The 27,451-nt window shown below is 40.9% G+C and overlaps 1 protein-coding gene across 6 annotated transcripts in view; it reads right to left on the bottom strand.

Moving 5' to 3' along the window:
• Window positions 1–27,451, bottom strand: part of PLCL2 (phospholipase C like 2) — a 191,861-nt gene that overhangs the window by 60,876 nt on the left and 103,534 nt on the right. For all 6 annotated transcript variants that reach the window (XM_045037657.1, XM_003992151.6, XM_045037658.1 and 3 more), the window contains exons 2-3: window positions 12,217–14,703; window positions 9,205–9,408 (exon numbers count right to left, since the gene is read on the bottom strand). In XM_045037657.1, the coding sequence (XP_044893592.1) occupies window positions 9,205–9,408; window positions 12,217–14,703 (2,691 nt within the window). The remainder of the gene's footprint in view (window positions 1–9,204; window positions 9,409–12,216; window positions 14,704–27,451) is intronic.

The raw sequence follows: 27,451 nt of genomic DNA, 5'->3' as shown, positions 1-27,451 counted from the left end.
TTTTCTGGTTAAAAAGGATTTCCACAAAAGAGGACAATCACACCCACAAAACTAGATGTAGAGATGATACCATTCTGTGGACACTACAAAAATAATTCCAAGCTTTAAGATGTCAAGCAGATTCTGGACACTGTAAAAACATTTTTTTTTTTTTAAGAGCTGTATGTTATTAATAGTGTTTGATGGATGTTTTACTAGCAAATCAAAAATTCTGATTCTGGAAAACTTCAATTGCTAGAGGAATACATGACATACATGTCCTTAAAGTTATTTTTTTCTCTTCTTTTTCTCGCTTCACAATATTAGGCTTAACATAACTTCATTAATCCAAACACACCAAACGGATGCTACCAAGATGCTCTAAGAAGAATGTTATTGGCTTATAGCCAATAGCAAAGGTCACAGAGAACAATCTGGCTCTGTTTCTCTTGATGATCACAATCCCCTTAGCTAACAGGGTTCTTAAACTTGTCACATCATAATTTTAACTCTACCTTCTGGCTCCTTTCCGGGTCTTTCTCTAGCTGGTATTTCAGGACCGTCTTTACAGCAATCCAGATGTGCTGCAGCGGGGAGGGAATGCTGATATCTGGGGGGGGGGGGGGGGGGGGGCACGGGGCTGCAGCAGGAACATAGGTGTTATGGGGAGAGCATAAAGTTATTTTTTCCCCACATGTGTGGTCATATTTCATAAACCATTTTGTGGTTGGTGGCGCCTGGATGGGAGGAAGAAAGGAGCAGTGAAGGAGAAGTGTCTCTTGAAGTCCTGAGTGACTGGAGGGAGCTATGAGATCCCTCCATGGCAAGGACCAGCCTTAAGGTGAATGGGGGTGAGGGAGAGGATGGCGAGCTTTAGAATGATGTTCTTTAGGGGCGCCTAGGTGGCTCAATCAGTTAAGCATCCTACTCTTGGTTTTCGCTCAGGTCATGGTCTCACAGTTCGAGAGTTTGAGCCCCACAGCGGGGTCCACGCTGACCATGCAGAGCCTGCTTGGGATTCTCTCCCACCTTCTCCCTCTCTGCCCCTCCCATGTTCTCTCTGTCTCAAAAGAAAGAAAGAAAGAAAGAAAAAAGAATGATTCTTTAGTAAGAATACAGAAAGAACCCTTTTACAACCCACCCCCCTCCAGGCAACAAGTGGCCACTTTGTAGAGAAGCAGCGGGAAAGAAAGTGTGAGAGACTGAGCATTTATAGTCCAAAGTAGATGAGTAAATCAATACAATGGATCAAGTTTACTAAGTGAATGAAAACTGAGGAATACCCACCTCCTTCCTGAAAGAGACAGGAAAGGTACATTTTTCTTTGTTACCTGAGTTGAGTGTGAAGTTTGCACTTACCTGCCACAGAGACATAAGGTCATGTGAAGATGAACTGGCCACAGAAGTGAGAAGACCACAGTGCTACCTGCTCTGCTCAATGAACATTTACTTACTCAAAGTCTAGTGGAAACAAAACATTTACTAAATAAATTAGGATAAGGAAACTAAATGCTTCCTCACAGTTTCGAAAAGCCACCAGTATACATCCTGACTGAGCCAAAAAACGGTGTATATTTTTTACAGAGCAAGGAACGCTGTTTTAAATATGTGTACAGTCCTTTTATTTTTTTAATTTCCTGGAAGGGTTCTTGACAGAAAGAAGAACTTAGCACACAACGCAAGGAGGCACCTTTACCCAATGCAGAAACCTGAAATGCTTCTGGTCAAGGCGAGACAATATTAAAAATAAACTTTGAAGAAATTACATAAGGGCAAAATCTAAAATGCAATGTGGAATTTGATGGGAACAGGTAATTCCTCTGTTCTTGGATAGGAAAAAAAAATCACAATACTTCAATGATCTTAGTTTTATCAAAAATGTAGTAGTGTTCTCTTACATAAAGCATGGTTTAGAATGAAGTTCCCTAACTTTTCTGGAGCTTTAGGTTTCAGATTCAGTGAAATTAAGTGTTTGCAAAATAAGCAATCTAGCTCTGCCCCTTTAAAAAGCAAAAGAAAGGCTCTAAACAGAGAAGTAAAACAGCAGAGACCCACCAAATACATGGCCCCAAACCACGGCACAGCTCCCCTGGTGGCCTTCCTTCAAACGAAATCTACCCAAGAACTGCAGTGATTTCAAGAGCAGCCTCCCATTTCTCATTTGCCAATATGGTTAGACAGCTGCAACCATATTACTCTTTCCTAGCTTACTTCGAAATTTTAAATCAGACTGCTGGTACATCACATGCTACAGTGCTTGCTTAATACCGTTTATCATTTCTTGCCTGAAGACACCATCTGACAACACGTTGGACTCCATTAAGGTTTTCATGTCTGTCCTCCCAGAGAGTTCAGAGCTGGGTATCAGATTTCGTTGACAAAAATTGCTATACAATGAAGTCTCTCTTTCAAAGGTACTGTCAGCCCTTAAAATGCTATTCTTGTGTGTGTGTGTGTGTGTGTGTGTGTGTGTGTGTGCGCGCGCGCACATAAGAATACTTCTGAATATGTGCTTCTCAGTTTCTGTGGAGACATGTAAGACTAGAAAACTGATCAGAAATAGTCTATAATCACCACTGTGTGCACACCCTGAAGCCCCATCTTCCAAAAGTTTCCCAAATCTCCCTGCATCTGATTACTGAGTGGCAGCCCGCTATATCTGATCTCATCACATGTGTGATGTTGTCACCACACTGTGTCTTTAACATTCCTCCTTCCTTCTATCCGCTTGGCAGCATGAACCATTTTGGAGTAGCTCAGCTGTATGGTTTTGATGACTCCACAGAAACTGCTTTTGGACACATCACTGGCTGGACCTCCCCTGTCACTGAATTAGACTATAGCCTTTGGGTTTCTGATCTTCCCTCTGCAGGATATACCCACCTTTCCTACACATACATATACACACATACCTACACACACACATCTAAGCTCAGTCTTATCCCAAAGCATAATATTCCATCGGGTCTTTTTTCTATAGTTACAAAAGTTGGAAAGGTTGACACCTTCAATTAAAAGGAGCTTTTGATGTTAAGTTCTGAGGCAGTAGAGTGATAAAGTGAGCCACAAAGGAGATGGGATCAATAGCAGCCTTATTACAGATCATCTCTGGCTCGGTCCAGATGGGCCGACTCCATTAATTATGAAGTGTGATTTATCTCTTCACTGCATTAAGCAGTGGTAAGACAAAATACATGAAATCATACCAACAAGATAAAGCAGAGTGCTCCTGATGTTGGGTGCTAATTGCTAACATGTCATTTCACATGTTTTATTTAAAGAAACTGGTTTTTTTTTTTCAAAGAAATACTTAAAGTAATGAGTTAGAAGGGACTTTTCAGTAATTTATACAAAAACACTCAGAGAGCAAATAATATCCTCCTAGAAAGAGCATGGGGTTCCTCCCGTTTAACACTAAAAAAACCCACTATTGTCTACTGGATAAATGGATTCCTCAGAGTATGCTTTCTTAATTAAATGTGAAAGCAATTAAAATAAAGATTTTTGTGAAGCTGCAAAAGATTGAAACAGACAAATTTTAAATAGAAAGTCGATACAAAGGTACTGCAATGGTAAGAATGAATTTCTAGATAATCTCTGAATAGACAGGGGCTGCCCAAGTGCCCACCGCTGTGCATCTGAACAGCCCTACTGCCTGGAACAGAATCAGCCATTATTTTTTTGTACTTTTTCTTCTTTTCATTGCCTACAACTTCGTCTTCAATTTAACTACAATGACCGAAATGTATTCCATATTCCATATTAGAAAACCATAGCTTAAAAAATCAAGGAAACACGTTTTTTCTTTAAAAAGTTGTACTAAGAACCCCTTAATGCGAGAGCCATCTTCTTTACAAATTTTAGATGAACAACACGTTTCTGTTGACTAGTGGCATGATGCTGTGTGGCTAATGCCAGTCTCTAGTTTTAGGACCTTGACTCTTTGAGATAACTCACCCAAGGGGGAATCACGTAGTACTTATCTTTCAGTGTCTGGCTTATTCTACTTTGAATACTATCCCCAAAGCCCAGTGGAAAAAAACATTTAAGGAGAACTTTCTTTTTATGGAACACTGCCAATGTTTTCTTTCTAAAGAGGGAAGGCGTTGACGCCTTGGTCTCTATATTTTAGGACAGATCTCACAAAAATTTAGAAACTTCTAGTCTGAAATATGAAACTAATAAAAAAACAGAGCTAGAGAGCAGAATGATGACTTTCATCAATATTAAAAGGGTGGTAAAAATCACTTTCATTTAAAACAACTATGAGTTAGATCACTGATATCGGTGGGAGGGGAAGGTTGAGCCTTGAAATGCCAGTACAGATATAATCTTAAGAGCACGATATATCATAAAGAATATCCAGGCATTCACTAGAATGTCTTAAACTCAGGTTACAAAATCCTTATTTTCTCCCACCAGGCTTTTTTTTTTAAAGTTTATCTATCTACCTACCTACCTACCTACCTACCTACCTACCTACCTACCTATCTAAGAGAGACAGAGTGCAAGTGCATCAATAGGGGAGGGGGGGGGAGAGGGAGAGAGAGAGAGAGAGAGAGAGAGAGAGAGAGAGAGAGAGAGAGAATTCCAAGCAGTTTCCACACTGTTAGCTCAGAGTCTGACACGGGGCTTAATTCCGCAACCATGGGATAATGACCTGAGCTGAAATCAGGAGTTGGACACTTAACTGAGTGAGCCATGCAGACGTCCCGAACAGCTTTTAATTACATGAGAGAACAAGCTCAATCTTGACATTTAATTGTGAAGAGTGAATGCGTTCAAGTTCATTTACATAAATTTTAAGTAAAATATTTAAATGTTTTGTTTTCTGAAGTAATAATATAACAGATATGTTCAGATACCTATAGCCAGATTTCTTTGAGCGGAACTTGATCTAACTATTGAAATAGTCTTCCTTAGTTTAAGCTCATTGAATCTCCCTTTTACTATACACCGAAGTATGAAATATGAATTATTTTCCATCTTCACGAGGAACAGGAATCAGGAACGAGTTACCTCTTACTTTGAGAGCCCCACATGAACAACTTTGGATTATTATTATCGAAGATATCTGGGCTTTATCTGTATATTGATCACTCATCTACACACCACACATGGCTAATTTTCCTGATCTGGATTGCAGAAAAAAAATGGACAAAGACACTCTTCGGGCTCTAAACCTAGTTCTGCCATTAATTTGATGTGCCACAGGGTTTCCATTTAATTATCTGTAAAATGAAGGCACTCATCATGTGTTCTCTGAGCTGTCTTTTGCTCTAACCCTCTTATAGTCTATAATACCCAAGTCTGAGCTTGGCCCTGTACTGCTGCTCAGAAATGTGCAGGAATGACCACAGTCCAAACGTTAATTTCCCAGATGTGCTTCCACATTTCTGAGCATGTTTCACTCTGTGAACTCAGCTTTCAACAGCCTACTTTTTATCATCTCTACCTGTTGAAATGTGACTCATTCTTAAAGGTCTAGCTCAAAGGCCAATATTTCTCTGAAGTTTTCCTAATCCCTATACCTGAAACTGACCATTCTTGCCCACAACTATCCAAATAATTTGTTTACATATTTAAAAATATCTATTAGGTATCATTTTACCCTCTATGGATACACTTTATCTCTTCTATTAAATTATAAACATCTCAAGGGAAGAAAAGGCTTATTGGTCTGACAACACATGGACATTCCCACTCTCCATACCAGTCCAGTCCCTATTTTCAACAACCCCCACCCCTGATCTGCCTAGTCTAAGAAGGTATCTGTACTTCTCTTCTTCCTCTACTCCTGAATGGCTTTGACATCTGCTTTGACTCATGAATGGCTTTGACCCAGGGTTAAATGTCATCATTTCCAGGACCCAAGAAGTTACCACAAATAGGGCAAAAACACAATTTGGGCAGATTTAAAAACCCATTTGTTGGTGGTAATCACAGGAGCCATTAGGACAATCCAGGGGCTATGGAGAGGGTGACCATACAACTAATTATCTAAACAAAGACATTTCTAAGAGTTAAAGGGAAAATTAGTAATATTGATTCTGGGATAACAGGTGTATCAGCAGGAAAGCCAAGACGTGTGGCCACCCTACACCTGGGCATTCTTTTCTAGCCTCCAGAGTGGCTTATACGTTGTTCACATTTCCATGGCCAATTCCTTCTCTGCATTCTCCTTTTTCACAAAGCAACTGGCGTATTTCTGATATACTGGTTTATTAATAAGAGTTTAGACACTGAAAAGTAATCACAGCCGTGATAGCATAAATAAATATCTGTACACTCAAGACAGGCCAAGTCATAGCCCTGCCCTTACCAGAGGGCAGGCTTCAGCAGTGTAGACTGGCAATGACATAGGACTTTTGGAGGGGATTTCTCACACTATTTTTACTTCTCACCTGGAGGCTTCAAAGTATAAACGGGAAGTCAATGAAATGAAATAAGATCTTATTCCCAAGGTTAATTTTGGGTAAATCTCAATATAACATTACAAAAATAAAGAGCTATATTTAAAGTTATAGGCTGTCCAAGGCCTTAGTACACTTCCCATTGATATTCTTTTATCTACCTTTAGTCCATTAATTGCCACAAGGTGAGAAACCATTAAGTTACTTATAAAAGGACTAAAAAACATTACAAGAGTTATTGTTATAGCAATATTACAGTTTTTAAAATTCAAATTATAATAATCTGAACTTAATTTTAAATATTTTATGGCGTAGCTTTTCAGATGGGAGTTAAAACAGAACAAATCAATAGAGCCAGGGGTATAATACAGCAGAGCTATTTCAATTAAACATTATGTAAGAGTAATTTCACAATTTAAAAACTTTCAACAAGCTAAAACATTCTGTCTTATCACTTCCGCAACCACACTACTGTAAAGTTATGTGCCGACAAGAGTTACGCAATAAGAGTTATCATTTACAAGCCCAGGAAGAGGAAGGGGCAGGGAACCAAGTACACTGAGTGATTCCTGTGCCAAATACGGTGACAGGTGCTGTGAGGTTGCCCGCGTCCATAAGCCTCTTGACCACGAACCCTGAGAACCTCCTGCTCAGGGTCGGCACTCAGCCCCTGAACTGGGTCCTGGGACCTAACCCGTGTTCCGTCTACCCTGTTATCACCTACGTGGGGTACCACCACCCCAACTCTCAAGAAGTCCCTGTTAAAAAGGTTACCATGAAGAAATGTCACTGTATGACTGCCACAGAGATCAGGGTCTAAGTCATGTTAGATTTTGGTGAACAAAATAGGTCTACAAAATGTGTGACAGTTTTATTTGTTGCTTCAGGTTAAGAAGCATTTACACACATCAGCTACTTCTTCTGGCCCCTCCTCATGAAACTTGAGGAGGTGGGAACTAATTAGGTGGCCTCGGTCACAGCATGAAAGAGCTCTTCAAACTTTCCCATTTTTACCTCTTCTATCTTTTTTTTTTTTTTTTTTTTTTTTTTGGCCACAAAGGATCACAGCATAAGCTTCTTGTTTTGCTCCCCAGCTGCCTCCTACCTTCTAGTTGACTGCACGGCTCCCTGAGGACAAGGGAGATTCATGTTCATTCTTGTGACTCCTGGGACACTCAACACAGTGCTCTCCCCAGGGTTTAGATGCATTTGCCCCTGGCCTTCGTCCTTTCTTCAGGTTGACTGCCACTCTCTGTAGTTTGCTTGCAGTGACCACTGTTCAGCCCTTTATATCTCTTACACTACCATGAACTCTAAGCTAGAAATAGTAGGAACTAATTCGCATCTGCAGCTACTGCACAGGAATCTAGGAAAAAGCTCACAAATCACCTTTTTAAGGTAATGAACTGATAACCTGTTTTAAAATATTGTGTTCTACTGACTTGTACCTCCAGATCTTATCTACCTGAAGACTCGAGTGAATACGGTCAAGAAGTGAAGAAGATCAAGAGCAAAAGGTATTTCAAACGTTTGTTTTTAGAAACAGTACGCCATGGTCAAGTCGATTTGTGAAACGGGGCATACTGTATCTATCGCCCTCTTGGGGACTCACTGTGTTAGCAAATAAAAGGCCCCAAGAAGTCCTGCAGTAAAGACATAGGATTAATTTTGTTCAAAGCAGTATTTCCCCAAATTATTTCACCACGGAACCCTTTCTCCCATGTGACATTTACTCATATCCTAAGAAACCAAGGTTTCTCTGAACACACTGTGGGAAATGCTGACCTAACGTGTTGTCTCTTTCCTTTGAATTGTAGAAATCCCTCCAAACTAAAGCTTTTAGATCAATTTACAGAACAGTCAAAAATATTTCTGTTAGGGTTTATGATGCAAATCCCATTTCATCTTTAACACAGCAGGCTACATCAGATGAAGCCTAGGGTTCTGTGGTCTTAGCTCATGCATTTCATGTGGAGGACGTAGTGGGTGTGGCCTCTTACCTCTGAGCACCCTGAGGAGCAAAGGCTGACAGCCTGGCCAATGTGGGAGAGGGCTGCCCAACAGCACCAAACCTCACAGGCTGTAAGAGCAACAGCCAGCACTCATGAGTTCTGACAGCCTCCACTACGTTGTGAGCGTGAAACAGTGCTGTTCACCCACTAATTCTCCCTTAGAGCTATGCAAAGCCGAAAAACACAATAAGAGCAGGATGTGATTATGAAAATGCAAGATCTATGTAAACACAAAAATGTAATATTCTAGCTATCCTGAGGATACCTCATTAACGTTAAGTTGATTACAAATTACAGGTATCTCAGAGAAGCTGCTGTAAGGAAGGAAAGCATCAAACATTATAATCATGTGATGGAAGAAATTGCTCCTAATGGTGTTTAAAACTTATTTTAGAAAAAATTAAACTTCTCACTTTTACCAGTCTCAAAAATGAAAACAAAACAAAACTGAGCAAATTTTCTCTGATTGCAGAGAAATACGAAAAAAAAAATTCTTTGCTATGTATGTGTAGAAAATAGTGTATGCTTTAAAAATCAATTCAGATATATTCTTGAAAAGCTAACGACTATTTAATCCAACTGAGAGAAGTGTTTCTGAATCCTGCTTTCTACAACAACAACACAAGAGTAAGCTCTTTCATATACAGCGAAGTCAGAGCAATAATTTTTCCAACAGAGGCACATGTAGCATGAGATAGGAAAGCACATCTTAACAAAAGCGCCTAAGTATGTCTGGTATATCGTCTGTCTTAAGATGTCTCTCTCACTCGGGCTCCATAAAAGTACAAACAACAACTCACCATGTCGTAAGTTGTTACAATCTTCTTTAGAACCTCAGGCACGATTCCCTGCAACTCCATCGTGGGATACTGCTCGCTAAGATTCAGGACCACGAGGGGTGTGTTATCAGCTCCCAGAAAGCGGGGAGATACCGCCAACATGCACTGCATGAGATTGGCCACAGAGGAGAGGCCACACAGCTCTTTGAATGACACCACTGCATTCTGTTAAGAGGAAAGAAAGGAGGCACTTTGTAATTAACCAGAGGCCTTAATTTCTCACGGATATTTTACTTGATATACTTGATTATATTTGAACTGCCTGATACAATGGTTATTAACAATGTTATGACAGAATTAGCTAATGATTATTTTATTCCAGGAAAAATTGGCTATTTTCCAAAGTAAATACAGTTATAGACATTTGCAATACTAATTTATCAGAAGTAAAATTCTTCTGAAGGGTAAAGCCTCTTTTCCGATCAAAGTTCACAGTGGTGCTAAGGCTGGTATGCAATCATGAGCAAACAAAAAGAATGGCTTCTGTACTCAAAAGAGGTAAAGAAAAAAAAAATCAGGTTTAAAGTAAGTGTCAAATATGTTAGCCATCAGAAAGGGAAAAGGGTATTTGTGAGACAGAAACTTGAATGTCTCTCATCTGGTTATGCTGGCTCCAAATCTAAAGGAATTTTTTTGGGGGGGTGGGGGTGCGGTTTAAACAACAAATTTATTATCTCACTTATGGAGGCTAGAAGTCCAAGATCAAGGTTTTGATACGGTCTGTTCCTCTGAGGGCATAAGAAAGTCTGCTCTATCTCTGCTTCTTAGCTTTGAAAGTCATATAAAGATGAAGGCAGTGATCTGCCAGCCAAGGGATGCCAAAGATGGCCAGTAAACCACCAGAAAATTGAAAGGAATTGTGAGGGCACTGCAGTTTACTGGGGAGGCCTGCCCACCGGGAGACCGTCCCTATTAGTGTGCCCACTGATTTCAAGGTTTCTCCCTCTCTCTTTTTGCTAATCACCAGAGGTATGCCATTAAAATATCCGTTAAAGAAAACCTCTTGAGAGTGTAAAACACCATAAGCTAGCATTCTTTGAGCACTTACCAAGTGCGAAGCTACAGTAGGCATACTTGCTACGTACCACCTCCTCTAATTCTCTCAAAGAGCCACGCAGTGGGTGAAGAAACTGAGTCTCGGCTGTAACCTCTCTCTGTTATTTCTCTAAGGACACACAGCTGGTAAGTGAAGGAGTCAAGATTTTGCCCGAACCTGCCGATGTTGAGACCTATGCTTTTAATCACTATGCTATAACAACAGGTACATCCTAACCAGAATAGGAGTTATTCCAGACACACATGGGGTCCCTATCTGGGCATGGCGGCCAGAGGGGAGGAGTCCGGGCCTTCCAAGTCCTGTGCCTTCTGCTCTCAGATACCCCAGTCTTAGAAATGAGGAGCACTTTGCTTTAGATTTAAACATTTTCTTCTTATTAGTAGCTCTTTAAACATGGACATCAAACTTAATGTCATTTTGCTCAAAATCACCTGTATGTCGACTGCTTGTGACAATAAACCACGGCTGTGATATCGACAGCAGGGTCTCCCAATAACTCCATCACCCCTTCCTGTTTTATTTTCTTCACAGCCCTTGCTTGTGTCTGCAACTGACCTATGTGCTCATTCACCTACCTGCTCACGGTCTGATTCCCTCCCCCACTGCCCACTCCCAACTAAAGGGACCGCTTGTTCACAGCTGCGTCCTCATGGCCCAGACTGCATGCCTGGCAGGTGCTCGTTAAACCCCGCCACCGACTGCCCTGTCGGGGTCAGTGCAGACACGCAGCTCTGGAAACAGGATGTTCGAGCTCTGGAGAATCTTCACGGGAAGGCTGTGTCACACACACAACAGCAGCCCTGTGGCAGGGGACCGTGTGGCTTGCTCAGAGCTGAGGGTTTACCAAACCATTTTCACCCTGAGAAACAGGGAAAAGCCCTTTGGATTTCTGTTATGCTTTTACTTGGAGAGAAAGAGAATAAAATTTCTCCATTGTGGTAAGGTCTTTTTAGTAATGAGGTATCTAGAACATCAGTACAGGGTTGAAATCTGAATATTCTGAATCAGGTTTACTTGCTGCTGGCATTCTTCTCATAATGGTTATATATATATACATACACATACACATATATATATAAAATCAACTGATACATTATATATATAATACATATATATACACATATATAACGCACATATATATAATACAAACACATGCCGAGCAGCTACCACAGATGTGGTCTCTCACACACTGGGCCGGGTTAGGGCCGCTTAGCTCTGTGAGGCAGGCCTTAGTATACTGCTGGACGTGTGGACGATTCTTAATTACACATTAATTCCTGATTGCTTTTAGTGAGTATACAGTTTAGAGGTAATTATTATCTTAGACTTCTAATAAACATAGATGCCACATGTCTTTTACTTAAACAATTAAATAGCTGTCCTCTAAAATCAAGAGGAGGCTCAAAACACAAATGCAATGGCTCACTTAAGGGCTTGCTATTTTCCTAGTACTGTAGCTCCAGAAGAAAGGACTGGAACCTGTCCCTTTTATTTTGGTAAGTCCTCAAAGTGTGCTCCAGCTAAAGATAATAAAGATTATTTATTCAGAAAAACCAGAGATTCCCATGTACATTCTTAGAAAAAAAAATGGGGATCCGTTAAGCAGACAAGGACTAGGATTAACAAGGACTAGGAAATGGTTATGTGAGACAGCAAATTTATTTTAATATTAATAACATTTCATTTCATTTCATTTCAATAAAAATTGATTCTAATACATTATCAATATTTTCAATACCAACTACAGTTTTGGAAACTTAAATGATAAAAAAATGAGACTAGTGGTAAATGGTCTAATAACGAACTGGAATTTACAAATTATTTAAAATCAAACACAGTATTATAAAAACAAACCCTTCCAAAGCCTTCACTGTGAAGAAAAGCCGTTGAGTAAATACTTAACCACAAGAACGTACCTGCATGTTCTCTCTCAGATCTGTGGCATCCCGTATAGGGGGCTGGGCATTCTTGAACACCTCATCTACAGTTTTAATCCACAATGTTCTTAAAGATGCATATTCCCTGGATTTCTTCCCTTTTCTCACAGAAAGGCCCCTTTTATGTGGTTTCCCTCCTCCTCTTCGGTTAGTAATGGCCACGTGGACAAACAAAGAAGCGTGTGCTAGGACCTCTCCAGTCAGTGACTGCAAGGGGACATGGCGGTAGCCTGTCTGTAAACATTCAAAGGGGATTGTGTACTGACCAATGAACTCATCCCCAATGTAGTCATCATCTAGTACAACAAAGCGCACCATGGCCAGTTCAGGGAGGTTGATCTGAAATTCAAAGCTTTCATCAAAAATGGGGGCATCCCCATTCTGGTGCACTGTTTTTGTCCTTTGTTCCGCACAGTCGGCAGGGATTCCGTGAATTTCAACATAGACGTAAGGATCCACTACATCACCTTTGGCACCTGATCCTTTGGGTTTGGGAAAGTTCTGCCCGCTAATGATTTTAATGTGAAGAAGCTGAGGTGAAACCCCAGGGACGGAGTCCTTTGTGTTGGCACTGAAGAAAGACACTTCCTCCCTCATGATGGCCGGCCGAAGGACATAGCCGCAGTTCCCATTCTGCCTGAACCAGCCAATATTCAGGTCCATCATCAGGCCTGGGGTCTGAAAGTTCATGGCTACGATCTGACAACCACACTTCCAAAAGTCTTGAGGGTTCATGTTACTGGAGTCAATTCTCATGGGGCTGGGGAAAACCCTAGCAAGGAAACGTTTGTTGTAATTTACAAAGTCCCCTGGATTCTCATTGGCATATTTGCTGGCAAGCACTTCGTTAAATGAACACACTTCCCAGTACTTCTGAACCTGAAATGACACCTGAAATTCTTTGAACTGAACCGACTTGCAGATGCTCACCAGTTCAGACAGTTCTTTACATAGCTGAAATCGCTTCACAGGCACATTGTTGGGCTGCTCCACGTTCTCCTTTCCCATCCTCTGAGACATTTCTGCTCCCTCATCTTCATCAGTAACATCCCCTTCTACGCCTGAGCAATTTGAGGACAGCTTCTTGGCTTTAATTAGTATCCTCCCCTTCAGGACATCTGGGGATGGCAGATAAGATTCCTCCACATTGGGTGATGTTGTATAGAGCTTGTCTCCTAAAATTTTCTTCATGTGCTGAACCATTACCTTCTGCTGTTTAATAGAACAGTGATTTTCTAAACATAAGATAAGAGGATACTCTGAAGCAAAGAATGCGTACTTGTTAATAATATCAATGACACTGCGGAAGACTATCTGAGAGGTCATGGTGTGGCCCGTGTAAATTACAGGTTCATTATCTGGCCCGTCCCATACATCTAACTCAACACTCCGGCAACCCATTTTAAGAGCTCGGATGTATCCCGTGATATCAGAGGGACCTCGGAACTGATCCTCTATTAAGTATGTATTATGAGATGAGTTTATAAAGTAATGAGACAAAGGTTGCTTCATATCTTGACAGACCTTCTTATGTTCCGGATCAAATATATAACAGTCAGGTGACATAAGGTAGTTAGTGAACCCATCTATGGAAAGCCAGCCCTTTTCCTTACCTTCTTTGGATGGCTCATATTTGTGAATAATCTCAAGGCTAATTTCCTCATTTATATGTGCCACACCCTGCTCTGCCTCAAGAAACATCATAAGGTCCTTGGTATCAAGAAATTCTTTATTGCTTGAAAACTGAACTAAAAGGAAATAAATTTCAGGTCTGGTACAAAGCTCATGGAAAACCTCAACAAATTCTTCCTTTGTGACTTCAGTACCAGCTTTGTCCTTGGATTTGTGCAATTCTTTGAACTTGAGCTCAATTTTGCTAGTTTTTAAACCGGGATTGAGGTTTCTGATGCACTGCACAGCATTACACAGAGTTATATGTCCAAGGTCTTCTACATCAATTTCACTAAACATGTGTGAAACCCAAGAAGTCCTCATGTTGTCTTGGCTACTTTCTAACATATCAAGTGTATGTTTTCCATAAGAAATTAGGTACCGCAGTCCCGTAACCCAGATGTTCGCAACATCTGCAGAGTTGGCAACCAAATCAAGTGACTCATAATTCTCTCCGTATATGACTGAAAATGCGCAGTCTTCAGATATCTGGTCAGAAATGCCATTGCTGCGGAATATGTCTGTATTTTTTCCCGTCCTCACTTCCTTAATGGATTTAATGTCAATCTTGGCTTTCTCAGAATCCTTCTTAGATGGCTCCCACCTCAGGCTCTGCATGTCGGCATCCAGTAAAAAATACCTGTGGTAAATCCTGGAGTTGGAGCGAACCTTTTTGAGTTCTGAACCCTCAACCATCGAATTGATGCAATCACTTGCACTGCTGATCTTCTTCTCTGTTGGCATGCTACTAAACGAGACTGTCTTCTTCCGTTCTCTTTTCTGTTTTGTACCATCCTGGGAGAAAAAAATAGTGTGTAAGAATAACATAAACACAGGCATCTATGTTCAAGACTAGGAATAAAAATTAAATTTTTTAGGGGCTCCTGGGTGGCTCAGCTGGTTAAGTGTCCAACTCCTGATCTTGGCTCCGGGCATGAGCTCGTGGTTCATGAGACTGAGCCCGGCGCTGGGCTCTGTGCTGATAGCACTGAGCCTGCTTAGGCTTCTCTCTCTACTCTATCTCTGCCCCTTCCCCCCCCCCTTTCCCGACACACACGCATGCTCTCACTCTCTGTCTCTCTCTAAATAAATAAACATTTAAAAAAATTAAATTTCTTCAAGAAAATCACTCTGTTAAGATTTCCTATTGAATGTTCTGTGATAAATGATACTCAATCACTTACAGAGCTGAGAAGGGGCCCTGGAGTTTACAGCCTAATATAAACAAGTAAAAAAAAAAAGTCATTATTGAATAATTGCAGTCCGTGGGTGTCAAAAAACACAATTTCAATAATACACAATGAAATCCTGTACAGAGAGCTGGCTACATAATTTTCAGAGCTCAGGGAAAAATGAAAATGCAGGACTCCTTGTCCAAAATCGTTAAGAATTTTAAGGTGACAGAAGAGCATTAAGCCAAAGTGCAGGACCCTTCTGAGTGTGGGGCCTGCACAACCGCACAGGTCATACACCCACAAAGCAGGCTCTGCGCGTGTGCACATCTCCCATACTCGTGTTTCTCAAAGGGCTGTCACCACACCACTTGCCTCACAACCACCCGGGTTGCTGATTAGAAAGCAGATCCCTAGGCTCAGGGAATCAGATCTCCAAGGGTTAGTGCCCAGGAATTTGCATCGTAGGTAACACTCTGGGTGATGGGGATGCATACTAAAGTTTGAACACCACTTCCTGACCACTTGTACACACTAAGATGTCTAGACATTTCTGGAAACTATATATGCCAAAAGACCAGACAGAGCTAAGTAGTGACCACTAAATTGTGTGTTAAGTGAGTAGACACTGAAATCCCAGCAGAGATTCCTGGCTCATCAGAGTCTCCTATTAGATTAGTCACGGTTCTAAAGACTTCAGATAGGTATGGTTTTACTGTTGTGGGGGTAATGAATCTGCGTCAGAGGCCTAGATTATAGCTGAGGGTGCTTCTAAATTCTAGAGTTGGGTTTATTAAAGCCTACTAGCATGCACCAGGCTAGTGCTTAGGACAATGTCACCTAGGTACTTCCAATATCAACAGGTTATTAACACTATCAAGTGAAAAACTTTCGGCAGCATCTATTTCTAAAGAAGTCTGTATCACCAACGGCACACCCCTTAACTTTCTCGCACAGTGTAGCAGGTGCCCACCTTAAGATGTCAATGCCACACCTCTGTGTGTATTTTAAGTTCTTTCCCTGTGCAGACAGACACTTTTAGTATTTTCTTTACATGCTCAAATGACCTCAAAGCCTCTTTCACGATTTTCACAATTTTAACCTAAAACATGCTATTGTCTTTCAGGAGGTATGTGAAATATTTGATAAATTTTCAGTAAGTCATTATATTCATACATAGGGAATAGACATGGAGATTGAGATAATATAACTTCCGTGGCAATAAAGAAAAGAGCATGAAAAATATTATACAAAAGCAATTCTAACTTTCCTGCTCTGGAAAGAATCTATTTTGAGTAAAACCTCTACATTTTAGAAAGTGATTATGCTATTCTCTGCATCTGCAATTTAAAACCACTCTTACTTTTTGACTACCTATACTTCCAAAAGCAATTTGCAGAAGGTAATTAAACTTAAACTTTAAATCATATGGGTATCATTTCCCTCAAAGTTTCAAAATGAACCATAGAGGCTTTTGTGATCTAAATGCCAAGATAAAACATAAAAGCCACAAGGCAGAGTATTTCTTTGCAATTGAATCCTCAGAACAATAAAGTGCAAAAGACATAAAAACTGTGGCAATTGTATCCATAAGATGCATTGTATCATAGCTGTTCCAGATCCCTAAAGCATAGACTGCCTTCTATCTATTCAAGCAAGTTGGCATGAAATTAAATTTGTAATCAGCCATGTATAAGGGCACGAAACAAATGTATAAATTCCCTATTTTTCAGAATAAGGATTGTCTTTACCTTTAAAAACACCCCTGTACCTTCAGTAAAGACAACATAGTAATTAAGTAAGGGAATTTTATAGTCTTTATAAATTATACCTCTAGATGCCACTAGTAAAAAGAAGTCACAAAGATAAATGGAGGTGCTTATCCATTTATCCATTAAGAATATATATAGCATTTCCTGAACATTGTAATCTTTTATTCTGTCAGTTACAACATATTGATTCTAACTTACTACAATTGATACATTTCAAATTCATAGTTTTCTTTGTTATTAAGACGAAAAGGCCAAATTGCAAAGCACATTAATAACATTCTTCTGTGCTCACACACCCTCATCTGTGGGATAGGCAGGAACTTAAACACCATACTTGAGGCTTTAAAAACATTGCTTTGCTTTTCACAAGCCAGCCAGGTTTTGATTGGTGAGTTCTGATCATCCACTGTAGACACACGAACGTGATGGTCACCCAAACACAGGCTGATGTAGTGACAGCAAGGACCTCCCTCACCAGAGACTTTCCTGTCTCTTCTTCCCCCTCTATCTGCTGTTGCCCAGAACCATCCTGTCCTCTCTAGAGCGCGCCAAAGCCTCCTTCCTCCCTGACAGATGAAGCTATTAGGAAACACGACAGAGGCATGTGCTTGCTCAGAGACCAAAAAGGAGAACAGGTGTGTGAGCTTGCCCTCACCAGCGGGTGGACCAGAATCACTGGCTGGAAACAACCGGAAGATGTGAAGGCAGGCCAGTCCCCTCTGGCCAAGAGTAAGGAAAGAGAAGGACAGAAGTCCTTGTGTGGGAGGGGAGGACAACTGAGGTTCAATGGCAGGAGATCCAGGCCCCCAACTTGCCCGAGTCCCAGAATCTTTACCTCACACCTACTCACTTCTACTTGGCTTTCACTTTTCAGTCCAGCAGTGATCAAGAACAGTTCACTCTTGACCAACATGAGGGTTAGGGGCACCAACCCCCCACACAGTTGAAAAACCCATGTATAACTTGTGATACCCCAAAAACTTAACTGCTCATAGCCTACTACCGACCAGAACCTTATCCATAACATAACTGGTTGATTAATAAAACATATTTTACATGCTATACGTATTACATACTATATTCTTACAACAAAGTAAGCCAGAGGAAATGTTATTAAGCAAAATGTCAGGAACAGAAAATACATTTACAGGACTAGATTGTATTTATTGACAAAAAGTCCATGTGTGAGGGGACTCACACATTCAAATCCACGTTGATCAAGGGTCAGCTGTATTGCATCAGTATCAGACCTGGAATCTATTTGCTGTGTTGTCTCTTAAGGTTAGCTGAATTTAACAGTGAAAAGTTATCAAACCGTATGTGCTACATATATAGTCTTTTTACCTAAAGAAAACAAAATGCATATAACTTCCATGCACTCATCGCCTAACACCAGAGGGAAAAAACACAAGTTTCTGCCGAGATGGAGGTGCCTCAAACTACTTTTAAAAAGACCTGGCTCTTATAAGTCCTCACCATCTAAAGCTTCTGAGTGGTCAAAGAGAATGCAAATCTGGCCCATTGGTGGATTTCTGCTATCAGCACTTATTAACACCAAGAGAAGGAACAGAAGGAACAGAAGACAAATGTTCAGTCTGGAGGAGAATCGGCTTCCAAAAAACCCACCTCTACATCCACCCTGAAACGCTGAATTCTACATAAAGGCAGTGATGTCAGTGTGGGGATGGGGGCAGGACATAACAGAATGAAGAAGGGGAGGCAGTATGGAAACTAAGCAGCCGTTTGTCCCTCCAGTTTGAGTCAAGTTATTCAATTTCGTTTATAAATAACATTAAAGAAAGACCTGAGATCTTTATGTTGATTGAAGGGGGCCTAGGATTAAAGAGAGTCAAGAAACACCAGGTTAAAGAAATGTCTATCCTTAAAAAAAGAAAACAAAACACCCCCAGAAACAACTTGAGACCCCTTAAAGGAGCACAGCAAGGCCTGGTCTTTCTTAAGCTCAGTAACAATAACCCTGAATTGAAGGAATAAGTCACGCTGGGCACATCAGAGTTACCTTGCCAAGGTTTTTCATTCATTGTTAAAACTTTGATGTGCTCTCCAAGATGGGCAAAAAAGGAAAAAAAAAAAAAGGGGGATGTAGAGCAAAGTCGGTCACTTTGAAGGTCATTTTATACAATCAGATGGATTGAAAGGAATAAAAGAAAAGCTAGGTATGGTCAGATGTTGCTTCCCACTCACGTGGAAGTCCTCTTACTGCAAATAACAGAAAGCTGCTTGGCCCATGGATTCTTCTCCTTGCGGGTTCCCTCTCCCATGATGCCCTCTACTGTATCACCAAGAGTTCACCCTGACCCAACTTTGGCAAGGAGTCTATGAGGGCACAGATCAGCTTATGGCTTGGGAACCTATAGGTGACTTGAAGGTCACCCATGTGACTAAGTACAAGTTAAGATGACAGCTTAGAGGGCCACCTGGGTGACTCAGTCGGTTTAGGTCATGATCTCGCAGTTCATGAGTTTGAGCCCGTATTGGGCTCTGTGCCGACAGTTCAGAGCCTGGAGCCTGCTTCGGATTCTGTGTCTCCCTCTCTCTCTCTCTGACCCTCCCCCACTCGCACTCTGTCTCTCTCTCTCTCAAAAACAAACATTAAAAAAAAAAAAGTTGATAGCTTAAAATGTGGAAAGCCAAAGCCAAGAGAGAACATCACTCCTACCATAACAAGAAAAAGCCAGACTATCTGTAAAATCATGTTTTCTTCTATTCATCAGAGAACTGTGGTCACAAAGCAACCAAGTTTGGAACTGAATTCCAAAGAGTGACAAGCCCTTCCAAGGAGAGACAAGACATAGAAACTGTTTCATGTTTGACAGAGCATGGAGGAAGAGGCCACCAGGGAGGCCTGTGAGAGGTCCGCTAAAATTTTAAGGAATTCATAAAGGCCAAGTGTGGGCTAGTATATCAGTGTAGAGTAACCAGGAGTCCCAGACACAGGGGGAGATTGTACTCATTTTTAAGCCTTCTTCATGGGTGCTCCTGAAAAAGATGGGGGGGGGAGGGCAAGAGAGAGAACCCCTCTCCAGGTCAAAGGCAATTAAAACTGCCTGTTTCCCCAACTACCTTACTATATTGAAGCAAAAGCTTTACACCCCTGAGGGAAGACCAGCAAGCCGTCTTTCTCCTAGGTCCACCGGGGGAAGGGTAGAAGCAAAATCCATGTATCTCTAAAGCCAGGCAAAGCTCTACTGCCCCAAGGGATAGGAGAACCTCTTGGACTTAGAAGCCTGCACCAATAAAAACAGAACCTGACTACCACCAGAAGAGGGGCAGAAAACTGTCTCCTGCCCAAACTCAGCACAGATACTCCCTTCTATGGGAAGCAGGGCAGGAATGCTGACAAGGTCCCAGCCCTGATGCACAGGAGCAGAGGGCTGCCTAATATTGAAACAAGACCAGGAGGACCAACAACTCCCCAGACTCCCCCAGAAGCCCAGCACCGAGTAGCAGGCAGTGTACCATGGAGGAGGGGTAAGAACATGGAGAGAGATCCCTTTCTCACACAGACTTTGTAGATGAAAGTTGAGGGCAGAACAGGAACAATGAGTAAACCCTCTGGGACCCTAGCCCCCACGTCAACACAAGGTTATGGTGGCCCACTGGTGGAGAAATGTAAAGTCAGTGGTACACTGAAGGTAACAAGGTAACAATGGCAACTCAAAATACAAAACCAGCTCAATTATGGACTAGATTGGCTTAACTTCCCCAACACTAATGACCCAGAAGAGGAAGAGGCATGTTCATTTCTCAGCATAAGTACTATTTACCTCAATCTTTATTAAACATGATGCCTAGCATTCAATCCAAATTACAGGACACACACACACACACACACACACACACACACACACACACACCACATTACCCTCTACCCAAGACAGGTCACAATCAAGCTGCTGAAAAACAAATACAAAAAGAAAAAATTTTTACGTTATATAGAGGAATATACATCAGAATTATGATCCAGATGGATTACGGGTAGTCCACTTACATCTAACCACAGGGCATCTACTTGACCCAGCTTGCTAGTGTACTCCATGTAATGAATAGTTTTCGAAAGTTATTCCCTTTTAAAGGACTGTAGTCCCTAAATTCTCCTGTGCTTCCACCAATAAAGGTGTCCTTAAGCTATGGGTAGGTCTCTGAAGGGTCACAGGTGGGTTTCAGAGGCCCCAAAAGACTGTGATTGGATTCTGAAAGTGATATGCAAACCCATCCCTCTTCCTCTTAAGAGGTTTAGAATCATGGCCCTTACTTTAAAAAAAAAATTTTTTATGTTTATTTATTTTTGAGAAAGAGGGAGAGACAGAGTGCAAGCAGGGGAGAGGCAGAGAGAGGGAGACACAGAATCCGAAACAGGCTCTGGGCTCTGAGCGGTCAGCACAGAGCCCAACGCAGGGCTTGAACTCACAAACCGCAAGATCATGACCTGAGCTGAAGTTGGTCGCTCAGCCGACTGAGCCACCCAGGTGCCCCATCATGGCCCTTATTAACATAAGCTTCCAGAGGCAAAGAAAGAGATGATCATTTTCTAAAAATGAATGTCAACCTTAAATGTTAAAGGCAAAGGATATGTGTTTTTTAGGGTTGTCAAGGAAATTTTAAGGCTATCCAAAAGAGAAATGACAAACTGAGAGACAAGAAAGCAAAAGAAAACGACATAATTCATGGATAGAAGTAACAGAATTTTACTAACAAAAACAGCAAAGTCAATCAATCATAGAGTTCTTATTCATAGCTGTGAAACGGTTTTCTTTATTCCAAGGTAGAACAAAATAATCCAACAGTTTATAAACTTTTTAGTTTACAAGTTACCCACAGAAATACTATGAGCCACAAGATGTGAGCTAGTATTGCATATTCTCTATGCCTCCATTTCCCACTTGTACAATAGAGATTAAAAAAAAAAATACCTGTGTCCCCCATGTGTTATTTATAGTATCTACTTCATAGGGTCTTATAATGGATAAGTGAGTTCATAGTTGGAAAGTGCTCTAAATGCTGTCTGAAGGTTTGTACCTTCTTTATTGCTGCTCAATAAATACATTTCAGGCTGAAATTATTTTCTCATGAAATAAAAATAAAAAGAAACACTATCATAAATGTACAATTGCAATACTCTAATCACTTAGAATTTGTTGAAAGTTAGTCCCATTCCAGACGAACAGAATGAGCACATTTCCCCTCTGGGTCTTTTTTAACTAAGGTTACTAGTTAATGCTACTTGTAGGACCCAGTGGATGTCATGCCTAAGACATACTGGGAAACTGTCAAAGGCAGCCAGGTGCCCTCTCAGAAAAAAGCTTCAACCGGTTGCACCACGACATTCATAGCAATGATCCCCATAATATTTTTGTCTAAAAACTAATCAAATGACTTCACTCAAAGCATTTTCTGATAAGAATTATTCAGGTGATTCCTTCTACCTCATACTCCCATACCATAATATTTCCTACAGTGTTCAAAATAACTCCACGCAAAGAAAACACATTTCCAATTCCTGTAAAATGAAGTTTTCAAGGTCAGGTTAAAGCTTCCAAATCATTTGATGCAATGGGTTACACCTGCTCTGAAAAGAATAGGGTCTTTAATTATGAAAGCAGAGGATCGCAATGGAATACAATTATTTCATGAAAATACTTTTTTAAATTTTTATTTATTTTTGAGATGAGAGGGAGGGGCAGAGAGAGGGAGATACTGAATCCGAAGCAGTCTCCAGGCCCTGAGCTGTCAGCACAGAGCCCGAAGCAGGCTTGAACCCATGAACCGTGAGATCATGACCTGAGCCAAACTCAGATGCCCAACCAACTGAGCCACTCAGGCACCCCACGACAATACCCTTTTGGTGAAACACATTCACTGCCACTGAAATAGTTATTCAAAGTAAATTTACAAAACCATAATGTACGTCTGTGTCCAATGTAAACTGCAATAACATCTATTGGTTTTCTCCAGTAATGAAAAACTTAATGGTGAGCACGGAGCTCCTATAAACTAAATAAGCGCTACTTTACATTCCAGTGAAAATACTGATCTTAATGAATTTTAATTTATGATCTATAATAATGGTACTTAAGTGGCCCACTTTGGTGTGAAAACTGTCAATGTTTCCCAACTGTGTATATGGTAATTCCTTATTCAGCACACTATAAAGCCTGCTGACTTCCTATACTACAGAGCTATTTCAAGATGTGGTTACATAACTTTAATTGTTAATAACTGTTTGGTAAGTCATACTGAATTTTAAAAGCCATGCAAGTTGAATCATATAACATGTAATCTTAGCTGCAAACACAATTGATTCTAGGCATAACTCCTCAAGTCACAATTTTCTACCTAAATTGTGCTGGTTTTTCAGTATTTCAGGATAGCATAGGAGGAAGAATTTATTTTCCTCACTTCTTATCCTTAAATCTATCATTGCTTGGCATCAGGGGAGATGAGGGACATCCAGGGGTAGTCAGGATTCAGAAGGAAAGCTTCAGGGGCTTCCTGGCTGGCTCAGTTGGTACAGCATGTGACTTGATCTCGGGGTTGTGAGTTCAAGTCCCAGGATGAATGTAGAGATTACTTAAAAATAAAATCTTAAAAAAAAAGGAAGGAAGGAAGGAAGGAAGGAAGGAAGGAAGGAAGGAAGGAAGGAAGAAAGGAAGGAAGGAAGGAAAGCTTTGCAGAGACCAGTAAGCAGGCAGGGCTTCTGCCTTGGGGCCACACCCACCACAGCGAAGGAGGCGCAGTAGGTCTTACAGTCAGAAGTGTTAGTATTTCCACAATTATTTTAGAATTAAATTTTAAAAGGAAAACTGCTTCACGGACAATTTACTACGCAGTCATCTTGTTTATTATTTCCTATCTTATTTTATAGGAAAAACAAACTTCTTCCTGGGGCTTTTTTTAATCCAATGTTTTATCTGCATATGAAATTAGTGTATGTGAACAATTAGATCAGAAAAAAAAAAGAAACAAAATAATGAATCACATAAAAGGGAAACCTTACTTTCCACAAAATATTCTTTTAAGTTCTGAGCCATTCATGCGGCTACACTCGCCCAGCCCTCAATGCCGTCTCTTCCCCAAACTCATACAGTAGAGTCTCTACCCTATTATTTAACACTTAATTATAGTCTTATTCACTTCTCTAATTGTTTCATGTGGGTTAGCCTTATCTCCTCAAGCGGAAAATGAACTTTTTGAGGAAATGGGCTATGTCTTATATTCTCCAGCCCTTGGCTGGATCAACGCTGGCAGTCAGAATAGTAACCCCTTATGAGGACCTGGTAACCTCAACGATAAAGGGGTCAACTCAACAAGAGGATGTAACATTTATAAATATTTATGCATCTGACATAGGAGCGCCTAAATATACAAGGCACATATTAGCAGACCTAAACAGAGAAATACACAGCAATACAATAATAGGAGGAGACCTTAAAACCCCACCTTCTTCAATAGATAGATCATCCAGAAAGAAAATCAGTAAAGAAACACTGGCCTTAAGTGACATGTAAGACCAGATGAACTTAGCAGATATGTACACAACATTCCATCCAAAGGCAACAGAGTACACATTCTTCTCAAGGGCAGATGGAATGTTCTCCAGGATAGATCATGTTAGGCCACAAAAATAAGTCTTAAAAATTTATGAAGACTGACATCATATCAAGCATCTTTTCTGACCACCCTGGTATGAAATTGGAAATCAATCACACAAAGAAAACTAGAAATTCACAAGTACGTGGAGATACAATAAAATGCTACTGAACAACCAGTGGGTCAAAGAAGAAATGAAAAAAAATACCTTGAGACAAATGAAAATGGAAACACAACATACCAAAACATATGGATGTGGAGAAAGCAGTTTAAGAGGGAAATCACAGCAATAAATACCTACATTAAGAAACAAGAAAAATCTCAAATAAACAACCTAAGTTTACCCTCAAGGAACCAGAAAAAGAACTAAGCCAAAAGTTGGTCAAAGGAAGGGAATAGCAAAGATCACAGGGGAAATAAATGAAATAGAGACGAATAAGACAATGGAAAAGATCAATGAAACCAGGAGTTGGCTTTTTGAAAGGATAAACAGAATAGACAGACCTGTAGCTAAAGAGAGAGAGGACTCAAATAAAAGAAAAAATGGAAGAGGAGATGTTACAACTGAAACCAAAGAAATGCAAAGGAAGGGTATGTTAATTCTTCTTTAAATGTTTGGTAGGCAGAACTCACCAGTGAAATCATCTGCTATTGGGCTGTTCTGTGTTGAGAGACTTTCACACCAATTTTAAAGCACTTACTTTTCAAATTTTTATTTATTTATTTTTTTGGAGGGGGTAATACCTGAAGTAGATGTTTTTTTTAATATGAAATTTATTGTCAAACTGGTTTCCATACAACACCCAGTGCTCATCCCAAAAGGTGCCCTCCTCAATGCCTATCACCCACTTTCCCCTCTCCCCCATCAACCCTCAGTTTGTTCTCAGTTTCCAAGAGTCTCTTATGGTTTGCCTCCCTCCCTAACCTTTTCTTTTTTCCTTCCCCTCTCCCATGGTCTTCTGTTAAGTTTCTCAGGATCCACATAGGAGTGAAAACATATGGTATCTGTCTTTCTCTGTATGGCTTATTTCACTTAGCATAACACTCTCCAGTTCCATCCACGTTGCTACAAAAGGCCATATTTCATTCTTTCTCATTGCCACGTAGTATTCCGTTGTGTATATAAACCACAATTTCTTTATCCATTCATCAGTTGATGGGCATTTAGGCTCTTTCCATAATTTGGCTATTGTTGAGAGTGCTGCTATAAACATTGGGGTACAAGTCTGCCTATGCATCAGCACTCCTGTATCCCTTGGATAAATTCCTAGCAGTGCTATTGCTGGGTCATAGGGTAGATCTATTTTTAATTTTTTGAGGAAACTCCACACTGTTTTCCAGAGCGAAAGCACTTACTTTTTTAATAGTGCTTTTTGTACACTGTGCACATGCTTTTATTATTGAGCATGCCTGTAAGATGTGTTTGTTTATTAAATACATGTGCTAGCTACTAACAGATTGTGTATGCTAGAAAACATTCACAAAATTAAACTGAAGTTCTAATATTTTCTTCCAGGCTTACCCAACTTGGCAACTGCTACTCCAAACCCTGAGTCCCAAGTTCAGTGCTAAGGCCCAGCAGGCTCTGGAGGCCCCTCCCCTGCTGTGCAGTTCTCAGCCCTAAAAACCTTGCAGGACTTCTCAGATCCCGAGTCTCTATTTCACAGAGCTGGTCCTGAATGAGGTCAGTGGTCTGTGGGTCCCCTTTCTTCTTGCTCTTCATCCAGACAAACTCTGGACAGATCCTTCAAACACCCTAACTCCTTCCTGTTCCTGGTGAGTCTGCCCTCTACTACTCATTCCACTCTGCCTTCCAGGAAGAAGGAATGACTAGTATAAAGACCCTGAGACCCATATGAACTTGAGTACTCCAGCACACAAAGGAGACCAGTGTGGCTGATGTGTAGTTAGCTGGGTAAGACTGGAAGCGGATGAAACCACAGAGAGGCAGACGCTAGGTCCTGCAGAATCTTACAGGAAGGCACTGGATTTCATTCCAAGGACAACTCCTTAAAGAAGACTGCTGTGGTCTCCTTTGGCCTTTTAACATAGGGCCAAGTGGACAGTAGTTGAGGATGAGGTAAAAGCAGAGAGACAACCACAGCACCCCACATGTGGGACGATGGTAGCTGGAGTCACAGTGGTGACAGATACAGAGAGAGGAGGATGGCTTCACAATGTCAGTGACAGAGCTGATGACACTGGCTAATGGACTGGAGGCAGCACGTGAGAAAATGGAAGAATCTGAGACAGCTGCCGAGTTCCTGGCTCAGCGAAATGGTACACAATGGTGACATCTAATTAGATGGGAATATTGAGGGATAGTTTAGGGGCCTGAGGACTGAAAGGAAAGTGAGGAATAAAGACAGTGAGTGTGGTTAACTCCATGAAGAAGGTAGTTAGAGGGAGGGAAAGAGTTCATTCACACCAGAGACCATAGAGCAGTTTTCTATGCTGAAGGGATTCACCCAGTAAAGAAGGGAAATTAACAATGCTGGAGAAAGAGAACATGTCTCTGAAGGAGCAAAGTCCTCTGGGAAAGCAAGAGGAGATGAGATTGTCATTAGCTTCCCCCAAGGGGTGACTTTTGAGCTGGATCCTGACGGAAGATGAAAGGGAAGGGAAGGCTAATCAGAGGGAACAGCATATGCAAAGAGACAGGAAAGAGTCTACAAGGTTTGAAGCCGCTCATGGGGCCTGGGAGCAGCGGAAGGGGAAGCAGGCCAGAGGAGGCTGGATGTGAGTCAGCAACTCCTCTGAGAAGGCCTCCCAAGCTTGGGAGTGCACGCTACTGTGCCACAGACAGAAAAAATACAAATATGTGCAAATATTTGATATCATACGCATTTTTCCTGTGTGTGCAAATACAACTCACCACCTGTTTTAAAAGGTCAACAAATGAAGAAGGCCCCATTTGTTTTACAACTTTAGAATCACCAGTCCATTTATGTAGGCATTTATTTTATTTCTGCCTTACCAGTCTAATAA

This window comes from Felis catus, chromosome C2, assembly GCF_018350175.1.
Source record: "Felis catus isolate Fca126 chromosome C2, F.catus_Fca126_mat1.0, whole genome shotgun sequence".
Taxonomy (NCBI): Eukaryota; Metazoa; Chordata; class Mammalia; order Carnivora; family Felidae; genus Felis; species Felis catus.
Note: the sequence above shows the minus strand (reverse complement) of the source record. Positions and strands in the feature narration are given on the sequence as shown.